Source organism: Epinephelus lanceolatus, chromosome 9 (assembly GCF_041903045.1).
Source record: "Epinephelus lanceolatus isolate andai-2023 chromosome 9, ASM4190304v1, whole genome shotgun sequence".
Classification (NCBI taxonomy): domain Eukaryota; kingdom Metazoa; phylum Chordata; class Actinopteri; order Perciformes; family Serranidae; genus Epinephelus; species Epinephelus lanceolatus.
The window spans coordinates 11,840,564-11,853,492 of record NC_135742.1 but is presented as its reverse complement, the minus strand read 5'-3'; the positions used below and the strand labels follow the sequence as shown (position 1 = coordinate 11,853,492).

The 12,929-nt window shown below is 41.3% G+C and overlaps 1 protein-coding gene across 19 annotated transcripts in view; it reads right to left on the bottom strand.

Annotated features, from left to right (window-relative positions):
• Nucleotides 1-12,929, bottom strand: part of kcnt1b (potassium sodium-activated channel subfamily T member 1b) — a 126,165-nt gene that overhangs the window by 34,896 nt on the left and 78,340 nt on the right. For all 19 annotated transcript variants that reach the window (XM_078170551.1, XM_078170552.1, XM_078170556.1 and 16 more), the window contains 8 exons: nt 11,389-11,483; nt 8,996-9,176; nt 8,312-8,476; nt 7,338-7,474; nt 5,429-5,492; nt 5,032-5,140; nt 4,824-4,932; nt 722-871 (listed from right to left, as the gene is read on the bottom strand). In XM_078170551.1, coding sequence (XP_078026677.1) covers nt 722-871; nt 4,824-4,932; nt 5,032-5,140; nt 5,429-5,492; nt 7,338-7,474; nt 8,312-8,476; nt 8,996-9,176; nt 11,389-11,483 — 1,010 coding nt within the window. The remainder of the gene's footprint in view (nt 1-721; nt 872-4,823; nt 4,933-5,031; nt 5,141-5,428; nt 5,493-7,337; nt 7,475-8,311; nt 8,477-8,995; nt 9,177-11,388; nt 11,484-12,929) is intronic.

Sequence of the window (12,929 nt, the reverse complement as noted above, 5' to 3'; positions counted from 1 at the left end):
GCAGTTTAATGTAGGAGCTATTTTCTTTGTAAAGACCTACACCTTCCAACTGGATCACCCAAGCTCAGGCTTTGAAGCCAATTTCACATAATGGCCAAACCTGGAATTACAACGCACGTACAGAAACGCAAGGCACATTGCAACTCAAAAAACACGAGCAAAAACCTTCATTCTCATTAAGAACGATTACAAAAGCCGCTTCCTGCTGCTTAAATGCTCTCTGTGTGAACTGGGCCTCATACATTCATGGTATCATTGCACAGAAGAAAGCGTGCATCGACTGCTAGCTCACCTAGCACCACTGAGCTAGCTAGCGTTACAGCTCAGCAGAGGAGGATGCCATTAGCTTTTACATCCTGTGCTTTCACAAGCATGGTTGGTGGGTGTAGTTCGGTAGAGAGAAAATAGTTCCTACATGAAACTGCTCACAACAAGGTCTTTGAGTTATTTTCAGCAATCGGTTCATGATTTCTGGAAGGAGACATTGCTGTTGAGGATTTGAAATGTACTTTTTTAGCACTTTGAGCACCATAAGCCAAGGGCCATCTAGTTATATTACATTTAACAGAGGGCAGACATCTTTACATCCGATAACTCCAACACTTGGCAACTCACACCAAAACAACCTAGACTGATAAAAGGCTGTACAGGTTAGAGGGTAAATATGTATATTTCATTCAGGGGTGAACTGTCCCTTTAACCTAGCATTAGTTTTACTTACTTCTTATGGGCGTGGAAGGAGGCGTAGGTGAAGCTCTTTCCATCATACTCCCCAAAAAACTTGCTGTCACACAAGCGGATGTGGTAAACCTCGTTTCCTGAGCAGCGTCCGTACATCCTCTGCCACTGCTCCGGTGACAACTGACCCTCCCTGAAATAACACGATCAGAATAGTTACTACTTAAATGACAATAACATGAAGTGTCAGAGTTTTATAATGAACTGATGGACTGCTGGCAAACAGCAGCCTTGTCTTCAAAGAAAAACCTTTTTTTGTCTGAATTAAATGTCAAACTACAACAATGTTGTCAAGAGTCATTTCAATTCATAAAAGAAAGCACCTTTACGTCAAATGTGACATTTTTTGCAACTCAACAGCTCTCATTCCCCCACAGACTGATAAATCTGTCTGACCTTTCACGACCTTTTCAGTTTTCTAAATTCTAGTCACAATTATGAACAAAAGAGAAAAGGCTCAGAGGTTCAGTTTATTTAGGCAGTTCATGTCCTTCCTAACTTTTAATCAATGTGATAATGCTTAAATTAACACCTGCCAAGAGAAGTCTATTCCCAGTCCTGTCACCTTCATAGCCCCTAGCCAGTGCAAACTCCCATAATGGAAATTAAAATTGATGTGCTGCCTCTCCGTTGTGGACAGGAGTGAAGATATAGTAGTCACCTTGCACAGAATATGAAAAACACGGCCAGATTTATTTCCCGACAAGAAACAGGGTTGTGTTTACTGACTTGACAGTGACAAGTTTCTGCAGTGGTGATGGTACAGTAGTACAGCTTTGCAGAGACAAGAACCAGGTACAGTCTGTGTAGTTATAAAAACTATGCCGCAAGAGTTTCATCTACTTTATCTAATATTAATCATCCAGTGGGATTGAATCTGTCCACATGAATAATGACACAAAGGGATATTAATTATTAACAGTGCACTCAATAGATAGAGAGATTTAATAAAAGTATTTGTTGGAGGTTGAGCTGCTCTGAAAACACAAATAATGTCATTGGTTCAGTTAAATCTAAACAGGATTTTGGATGAGTAATGTAAGACTGAGACACAAGGAAAAATGTGAACGTTATGCTGCCTTCAAATGGAACTCGTGAACTTGTGGTTTCAACATAGAAAGCCATATATACAATATTCTTGACATTCAAGGGGTTAACAGTGAGAACACTGCTGCTAGGGAACAGCAACATAAACACTACTGTCGGTGTCAAGAGGCCACCAAGGCTAACAATTAAGGAAGCTACTATAGTGCAGGAAATGCAAAGGCATTATGACAAAGGAAAAAGGTGAGGCCATTTTCTGCAAACAAATTATTAAATTACGATGAAAAACTCTCCATCCGTCCATTTTCAACCGCTTATCCAAGGCTGGGTCGTGGGGGCAGCAGGCTGAGCAAAGTATTCCAGACGTCCCTCTCCTCAGCAACACTTTCCCAGGCCAGACAAGATACATAATGCCTCAAGCATGTTCTGGGTCTGCCCTAGCGCCTCCTACCAGTGGGACCATGATCGGATACCTGAACCACCTCAAATGACTCCTTTCAACACAAAGGAGCAGCAGCTCTACTCAGAGCCCCCCAACCAGATGTCCAGCCATATCTCTAAGGCTGAGCCAAGACACCCTTTAGAGGAAAATCATTTCGGCCGCTTGTATCCGCGACCTCATTCTTTAGGTCACTACCCAGAGCTCATGACCATAGGTGAGGGTTAGGACGTAGGTGGACCTGTAAATTGAAAGCCACGACAGTCCGGCACAGCGCCCACATCGCTGTGTCAAACTGCAAATCCATGCCACGCTACCTTCTACCCTCAGCTGTGAACAAGACCTTAAGATGCTTGAACTCCCTTGCTTAGGGCAGTAGCTCATTCCCAACCCTGCAGAAAACCATGGCCTTGGACTTGGAGGTGCTGACTCTCATCCTGACCGCAAAGATGCAATTCAGAGGTCACAAAACTGGACCCCTTTCTCCACACGGCTGTGCCTTGAGATCCTGTCCATGAATATCACGCGCAGAATTGGAGACAAGGGACAACCCTGGCAGAGGTCAACAACTACCTAAAATGTGTTCTATACAACTAAAATTTAAATTTATTAACTTAGCATCCACCAAAAATTCCATGGCTTCCGCTATTTCTTAAAAAACGGCAGCAAACGCATCACAACTCCTGAGGTCGGAGCTTTCCGAACGTTTCCACTTAGGAGGTTGTGAATGCAATAAGAAGGGGAAGTTCATATGGACTCTTCTCATGAACATGTTAACACATCCCCACTTGAAGGCAGCATTAAAAAGGAGGGTGTTAAACTCTCTTGCTACTGTTTAAGTCACTTATCTAGGGTCACCTAGAGCTTAATTGACATTTCAAAAAAGCTGTAAACTCCAGTTAGGTTTGCCTGATAACTGAAAACCCTTAGAGGAAACGTTCAACACTTTCTTGCTGCAAGAAGCTAGAGCCAAGAGACACATAGCTTAGCCTAGCATAACAACTGGAAAATGAGGGAAAACAGCCCTGCATTATCATAAGGTAACAAAATCTGCTACTAGCATCTCTAAAGTTCACTATTTAACGCTCAGTATCTTGTTGGTTCAATCCATTCAATAACTTGTTGGCAGGCGAATTTTGGTTACAGAGCTAGGCTAGTTCTTTCTCCCTTTTTCCGGTCATTATGCTGAGATAAACTAACCACTGTTTGATATCTATCTATGGACAGATATTAAGTTGTGTGTCCACCAAAACACTTTCAGCTGAGTACCGTTAGAACTGGTACAGAACCCGTATGAGACATGGTCCTTAATGCTAGGTCTGTCTAGTGCTCCACAGCAGACAGTGCTCTCAGGGTGCTTTCAGACCCAGAGCTGGCTTGCTGTGGTCTGAATCAGGGACTAATTTTGCTACATAATTGCCTAGAGTTGGCTCGTGTTCTCACGGCAGCATTTACAAGAGGACCAGATCAAATGCCCTGCGTGAGAAAGCTGCTCTTGATTGGTCGGAATTTCTTTGCGGGGAAAAATCTAGGAAGTAAACAAAACATTGAAGAAGAGTACACTTACAAGACAAATGTGACACTTTCTAATGTCACAATGGAGGGACAGCTACGCAGGTTGATTTTAGTGCTGCTCATCGTGGACTATATTGCTGTCATTGTTCATTTTAGTCAAACCATACAGTTTGTAAACAAGGCGCGGCTCCAACTACAAACAATGTTTTGATGCATTGGATGTGCTGAATGTGCATATTAAGGCAGTACAGGAGGAGGTGCACATTAATAATCCTCCAGGACTGTAACATGCACCAGAGTTCATTTGTATCCGGACTCAGACCATCTCTTCAAGAAGGTCTCGGTCCGGTTGTTTTGGTGCACACCTGAGTGCGATTGCTGTGTTCACACGAACCGCACTTAGAGGGCAAACAAACTTAAGTTCGACTGAACCGCACCAAACAGGACAGGTGTGAAAGCACCCTTAAATGTAGGTGGAGTTGTACCAGATGATAATTGCGTAACAGCTTCATCCAGCTCTTGTTATATTTTTTCCCTCACCGGCGATGCAAAGGAACGTGATTGTCCAAGGAACAGGATCGCATGCCAACATTTTCAGAGCAAAAAAAGAACAGGATGGAGTGTTTTGGGTCTAAATAGTGTGTTAGTGGTTTGTGTCAGTGTCATGGGGGGGTAAGGAAAAACAAACCAAATCAATGGTTTTATTGGTACCATCTACAACTTCTGACAATGGAAACGCAAAAAATAACTATTCTAATGTTAACAAACTGAACTGAACCAGACTGCTTGGTGGGAACAAGGCTTAGAGTGGTATCGATCTTCTTGTCCAACTCTCAGCAAGAAAGTGAGTAAGCATATCTCCTAAGAGGTCGAAATTCAAGCGATTAGATTACTTTGTCTGTAAGAGCACTTTCTTATATTTAATAACTTTGAAATCACCTCAAGTGCAGCAGATGTATACGAGTTTGGGGAGAAAGGTGCAGGAACATAACGATAACTCACACAGTGATGAAAGAACACACTGACAGTGGCTATCACTGTAAATGCTAATGCTGTAAAATAGTAAAAAATAGTAGTGTGTACTCACTGTCCTCTGGAAGTATGAACCAGGAGCGTGACCAAGGTCGACGTGGCGGGACACACACAGTTGAGCGCCAACATGGCATACTTGAACTCCTCCTCACACACTACATGATCTGAGTGAAAATGAATGGATTGCAATTTGTTAGACTAAGAAGTGTATGCTTTTAAGAAAATTAAGATAAAACAAAGGCTGGTAGTCTTCCAGCACTTACCTGCAAACTTAACATGGAATTTATTTTCAGGTTTGAGAATTTGGACGTAGAGAGGGCAATTTGGAGCGAAATCTTTGGCAGCCCAAGCCCTCAGAATAGTCTGGTGATCCTGCAGGTGAAGAAATAGCTCTATTTTACTCATGCACAGACTCATTTGTAAACGCAATCTGAATTTTATGGGCCATAAATTTGGCCTCAGCGACTCAGTGTGTGCTCTCAGTACTCAATGGCAGCTCCAATAGAATCATGACATCTATCTGAATATCTCAAACTCTCCCGGCTAATTTAAACAGGAAGCAGAGTGTGAAGGGAAATTGCTCCATTTAAATCATCGTGAGAGGGTTTGCACTGGAAAGAGAGTTAAAGACTGCTTCGATAAATTGTTGATGCGACTCACAGCAGCAGTCCGGTCGACCTCATTCCTGCTGCTGAGGATGAAGCAGGCCTCAGCGTCATCCATCCTGGAGAGTGACAGAGAGACGAACAGAGAGAAACACAGACAGGCAGGTTCACGGGTTGACAACTGTGAAGAGGACATTCATCCAAACGTAAAATTATTTACAGAGATCAATGCTTTAAAGAAAAGCCAGGCAGGGATGAGTGTTAATGCCCTGTGACAAAAGGTTAAAAGCTGCATTCTAGCATGAAAACCATCTGCTGTTATTTGTTATTATTAGAGTCCAGTGCTGGCGACACATGAGGAGCAGAGTTCATTCATTCATGACAGAAAACTCACGTCCTGTGAACCTGAAAACTAAAATATGAAATAATTGTAAGAAATCTTTCAGCACAGCAGGGTTGAGGAGTCTATGAGGCTTACTTGGCTGGGTGATTTTATCTAATGCAAATCAGTACGTGAAATTGGTGCAGCACCTAATCACCTGCACAACTTTGCACATTGAAGAGGTGCTTTTGAAAAAGGGTACAGGCTCCTGGTTAAATTGATGATTTTAATTTCACCTCCATCATGTGCTAGTGAGAAGTACCTAGACCCCATTTCACTGGTACCACATCATCAGCTGCAAAACTTCCGCCAGCAGCAGAAGCAGCAAAGATCCCCTGTAGTGACACTAAAACCATTAACGGCACACTGGTGGCGCTGCAATATGTTTCAGGGACAGAGACGAAAATTAACGGTTTAAACGTGTCCCAATGTGATCCATCTCAGTTTTCATTGCGGCCTACGTATGTGGCCTTTGATGTGAGCAGTGTAGAGTGAAATCCTATTACACTGATGTGCAAGCAGAGGGCAGCCAAGTGGACTTGTAAGTACCTCATCCTCTAACTGCACTTCAAGGACTCAAACTTTACATTTACATTTTAAGTAATTTAGAGATTCTTATCCAGAGCCAAAAATGAATAAAACATAGAATGTACGCTAAACTCAAACCTTTCAAGGACATGACAGACACGTTCAATGACTTTACTAGACAATAACACAGACCCTGGTATCACACTGAACTGCCATTTTGTTTCACTTCCTTCATCAAAATCACACATGGTGGCGGCAATTCAAGAAACCAAACGTCATTTCATGTAAATACACTATTCAGTGCCTATGCACTTTTATAAAGAATGATGGAATCAGAGATGACTCTCCCATCCAAAATGATCACTTGTATATCAATTTACTAAAGCAGAGCATGTTGAATTTGTGTTTTTCTCATGTCTTCATGATGACAAAAGGACCTAAAAGTTCTTGATGAATTGCAGTGAAAGGGGTTTGTGTTGTATCAAAACATCCTTTAATAAACTCTCACACAACTCGTGCAACCTTGCTATTAAGAACACTCAACTCTGCTCATCCATTTCATTGAGCAGCGTTCAAACGCATGTGCTTCCCTCTCGTCTGTGCATGGGGCAGTTTTTGCCGAAGGGCTTTAAATAGTAATGTTTTAGCAAAAATGCATGCATGCGTATGAGTCCAAATGTACTCCCTGCCATGCATGAGACTGGTAAAGTGTTTAAAATCCTGATGTTTTAGCAAAATTACATGCGTTCGACAGGTACTGAGCACACAACTGGATAAATGAGACTTGAATTATACTGCACGAGTTGTGTGAGAGTATGTAAACGGATATTTTGATATAGTTTTGCTGTTGTTAAAAGTGGACCCCTTCACTTCCATTCATCAAGAAATGCCTCTGTTTTTGGATTCTTCGTTCACCATGGAGGCATGCAAGAGAACAAGGTTACCTTTAATTAAACGTAACATGGGATGAGTAACTAATATCCAAGAGATTGTTTTATGGTAATGTGTTCTATATGCATTTGTCTGAATGCATGCATGACACGCTTTCACTCACTTGGCCCTCATCAGGTCCTGGTCTTTGAGGGCAGATCCTTGAAGGTAGATGACCCTCTGGGACCACAGAGGGATTTGGAGGATACGGCGGACTTGAATGTCTATCTCCGTTGGACACAGGATCACCACATAGTAGTCCTGCAAAACAAGGGATATGAATGCATCACTTAAATCATGCTTAAAGTTTTACATGATGAATGCAGATTAAAGGTCCATTGTGAAGGATTTAGGGAGACAGAATGCCAAAAAATGGTTTATAATATCTAGAAATATGTTTTATTGGTGTATAATCACCTTAAACTAAGAATCATTGTGTTCTCGTTACCTCAAAATTTATATCTACATATGGAAAGGGTCCTCTTTCACGGAGTTTGCCATGTTGTTTCTACAACAGCCAAAATGGACAAACCAAACACTGGCTCTAGATAGGGCCATTCACGTTTTTGCATCGGCCACCTTAGTTCTCCCTCATTCTCGGCACACAAGAGATGTTTTAGATAATGTGATATGCAAACTCATCACTAGATACTACTAAATCCTACACACTAGACCTTTAAGTGTGTTATTTGTACAGTGTATGTTTAAAATAGAGCTTTTTGATCCCCTTCATTCATCTGTCCTGCATATCCATTTATTCCGCAGGAGTACTTCAAGAAATACTTTGTTCAAATTGGAAGTCAACATATACACTGAAACATAAATTCCTGTGCTGATTTATTTAATGTTTATTTGTATGTGGACAAGTATGTAACATAAATTGATGCCACACACTTCAGCATTTATAGCCTAAGCTAATTTGCAATGCCAAACCCTAGATGGACCTTTACAACAAATGAAACTCAATATCAGATACACAAGAGACAATAAATAGGTACATTAAGAACACAAACTGACGGCAAAAGCAGCCTGTGATTTATCTATTTGACTGCTGTACATACTTGACTTTCTGAAAAAGATCCTGTTTCATTTTGGTACCTGTAGTCTCGGGTGAGCATAGAACTCGTTGAGGAAATCCATCAGCAAGTCGATCTTCAGCGAGCTGACACACAACACCACATGCTTCTCTGTCTGCGCCCGGTGTCGGCTGTAGTTCCCTCCTAACTTCTGGCTCTCCATCCACAAGTATGCTAGTTCTTCAAACTGACACAATGACAGCAGCATCGACGTGATGTCAAACACAACAAGAATGTATTTAATAATAAAAGAGATAGACTTGCTGTCCGGACACAGAGGGTGAAAACACCGGGGTGAAAACTGCTGATGGCGTAGTTTGCCAGCAGCATGAGTTCATTTCTATTTCACACCCACTTTGCTCTTTGGGGACAGTAAACACTTGAAGTGATGAACATGTCTGAGATCTTTAAAAATAAATAACACAGCAAATAGGTGGATTTATCATGCAGCCGGCATGAGCCAGCGTGACTTGGCCCGAATTCTGTGTAAGATGTGCAGATTTTGTCTGCAGCCAAAATGTCAGAGAAGTAAGCCCTTTATGAATTTTTATTTGCTCTAGCTGGTGATAGCTGCAAGAAAATGTCATTTAATATTTGATCATATTCCAACGAAGGTCAGCAACAGATGCAGAACATCACAAGAATGCCTGATAAGACAGGACCCAATACTGAAGCGTTGAACCCTAGTTTACTCCACAGTCATTACCTGCAGTGGGAGCACCACTAGGGCAACACAGATGAGAATAACCACCAGCAGCTGGGAGGGCCAGATTTGTGGCGTGACGTCCCCGTAGCCCACAGTGGAGAAGGTGACGATGCAGAAATAGAAGGAGTCAAACAAGGAAAGGTGCTTCCCGGCTCTCTCTAGATGCTGGATCCCACAAGCTCTGCAGAGAGATGAGGAATTATACTTAATGGTGTTACATCAGACATATCTCCTCAGGGTTAGGACAATTAAAATATGTGAAGAGATACTTTACCAGGGTAATCTACTTCTCTCAGTATTATGTTTCAGCCTGGCGGGCTAGATATCAAATTCAATTTGCCCAAGACCAAAGGGCACCAGAGTGAAGACAGATTAGGCTCCTGATCAGTATGTCATTTAAAATGACAGTATTGATTTCTCTGTCAGTTCCAGCTCCCTTCTTGTGCTAATTTGTTTGAGTTTTTTTCTTATTGATAAGTTGCAGATTTAATGAAACCCCGAGGCAGAGGGGAATGAGAATTACTAACTGGACAGAGTGGAGTGCATGAGGTGGGTGTTGGGTGCTGGCCAAGGCACAAGAAAGCCAAGAAGTGGAAGCTTTGATTAAAATAAACTGGTGTTATAAAAGTGGAAATCAATGAGGCTAAAGAAATGAAGAAGGATGGAGGAATGAGAACGGCCATGTGCGTATTTTCCTCAACTTAACACTTTTTCCTGCTGTGATTTCTTGAAGTTGAACAAGTGTTTGGAGGTTTAAAAATTATTTTCTAACAATTGACACCCAAACCCAAAATGTTTATGGGAGCAAGAGGAAAAGAGTGAGAGAGGGGTGAAGACTAAACAGAGAAAGGTAAGGACACTTTGATTTGTAGCTGGCAAGCTAACAAAAACAAGAAAACCCAACAACACAGTGCAGGAAGAAGAGAAAACATTGTTTATGTCAGTTAAAGTGTGGTCTTGTTTGACAAATGTTAGTGGACAGTGAGCAGTGGTCCCCACATGGCAATACTCAAAACTTGGATTAATTTCACAAAAAAACCCTTTGAATCTTTTGATTGGTGGACCCTTATGAACTAAAGGAATAGAAATAATCAAGGAACAGACACAGACTCAGACTTTATGACCACTTCAGAGATTCAGAATCACCATTTTTTTTTCGTCCACCATGCCTGTAAATCTGAATTAATTCTACTTTGGTACATATGGTGTCTGTTAAATGAACTGAACGGCAAAATTGTGGAGAATCTAACCGAGCTAACGATGTGTAAGATGCCCATACTGACAAAAGTTTAACATTAAACATTTATATTTGTATGTGTGATGTTAAGCTGCTTAGAACTAGCTCAGGTGGGTCAATGGAGACCCAGTGGGCTAAAAGAGGGTTCATACATCCGAAGAACTTCAATAAAATTAAACTTCTTGGCATCAACAGCTTCCGGACCCTGCTTCTAATCAGTCCCTCCAGGATTTTGCAATACTGCGAACAGAACAATTAATGCAAATTCAGCCAATCCACGTGTATTCAGTCCACTGTGAGTGTTGAAGGAGGACTCTTTATGACACGGGATCAGTCTGCAGCCTTTGTGGATACTTTATTGAAGACACAGCATACAACTTCACATACCGTTTTCCAGGTCACCCTGTTCTTAAACTTCTCCCCAGAGTGAGACCATTCAGGGTTACTCAATTTTAGTAAACAAGTCAAACATTCCTAGGCCTTTTCGCCACGATATGAGCTCTAAAGTCTGGGACAGAATCACACACACAGTGACAGGGCTAACTGTTACCATCACAAAGCGATGGTTATTAATGTGTTAAACGACAGAGTCAAGCCATTTTAGTGTGAGAATAACGTATCAGTGTCTGATTTTAATGTAGCTGTGAGGCTTGTGCCCAAATGGCAAAATATAACGAGTATGAGTGAGATCAAGTTGTGTTGTGTTGCCTCTAATAATGAGCTCCGATTCCATCAAAGCATCGTAACTTTTTTTGCAATTTACATTTGTACCTACAATTTCATTGCAAAAAAACGCCTATAAGCATCGCAACATGCTTCACAATTTTTTAGAGAAGCTGCCGTAAAACCAGGCCCCAACAATCCTAAAAACATCTTTCATCTTGCCAGAAAAACTGTGCACCTTTGGCGCTGCCACTGGGCCGATGCCAGCACAGCACAATATGTCAGCCCACAAGACCTACATTTTCAGTCTCTTCTTTTACAACATGTATATAGCTTCTTCCAAACAATCTGCCCTTTCCAAGATATGCACACTACCCACTGTGCTGGAGATAATGTTTTCTGGGCCACAGTTCAGGAAGCAGATTTTACAGTGGGGGTCAGTGAACAGGCCTCAAAGCCTGTCTGTGACTAACAAGAACAAAGGTTCACTCACCCAGTGAAAACCAGACACAGTAAGGTGCAGATGAGGATGAACACCTGGTTGAACATGGCAGAGTGGGTCCTCTGGATGGCACGATGGAAGTCGTTCTGGATATAAGAAAAGAGATATACAAGTTTTACTGCCATATTCATACCAGTGACTGAGAACTGAAATGCATTTTCAATTTCAGATTATCATTTCAAATATTTGTCTGTTCAGTCAAAGTCAAACAATGCTAGAAAAACTCAGTTACTGTCTTTATATGTACATTTATTCATGTCTTAACATTGCCTTGACCTTGACGATGGTGTGGATATAAATTAACACTAGAAAAACACACAGTCTATATCCATCTCCACCGTCTTCTCCTCTTGTGGAACATTGTTAGTATTATATTGTGCTGTCTTCTACTCCATCTTGAAATGTAGAAGCTCACGACTCATTTTCAGCTGCACCTTGTTAGCATGTTCTGCCTGCCACCGCCTCCCATCACCGCCTCTCCAAACTGTGCCTGCTTTCTCTCCATGTGCTGGGTCTGCTTGGCCTCAGATTCTACCATCTGCCCAACTACCGCCTTGACGTGAGGCGCGTACTCTGTCATGGTCTCATCTGTGTCACAGCGAGAGAACATACTACACCAGTTGGATATCGTCTAATTGCTTTGAATTCCATGTTCCCGTCACTTTGCACCTAGATGGTAAATTCTGGACAATATTGATACTACAACACCAGAATTCTGAGCTCCAGGCTTTTTTTTTATCTCTTCTGTGTTTCTGTGCTGCGTTGCAGTGTCTTCTTCTGTTTTGTTTTGCCTGAAGTTGCTGTTGGTTCTGCTTTCATTCACAATGTGCTATGGTCTCCCAATAAATTTCATTTATTATTCTCATTTACAGCACGGGGCTACAGTACATAAAGTATTTACACACTTTGCAGTTGCATCACCGACCCCCAACAGCTGTAGCTGGTTAGACAATGAAGAGCTTAATGGGTAATAGCTAGCTCTCTACGTTCAGGGTGTCTGCAGGTATCAGACAGTTAAATTTAATACTTTTTAAAACCTTTTCAAGATCATTTTAAACCAAGTTTTAGAGTGATCTTTGGGCAAATCATCTTTTACTTATTCAAACATTGCAGGTAAGTATAAACATAAATATACGTGGTCATGAGCAGAGGTAGGTTTAATGTAGGAATATGGTAATTATGGTGAGTTAGGTTAATCTGCATTTTGCCAATGGGTAAGAATAAAGTGAGCAACTTCAAGTTAAAGACAGTAATAGGTTCAGTGGAGGGTTTAAAGATATGTAACATCATAAATGTGGACTTTCACACAAAAGAGCTCGACTCTAGAAGAAATTAAAAGACAGATAAATTAAATTAGATAAAAGGTTTGTGGCAAAAATTCAAATTCAGGACTATTTAATTACTTTTAAGGCCTATTATTTATTTAGAAAAATTAATTACAGACATTTGAAGACCTTATAAGGCCCATCAGACACCCTTTATGTAACCATACAAGATAGAAAGTGTAGTATGGATGTGGTTTCTTTTCTATA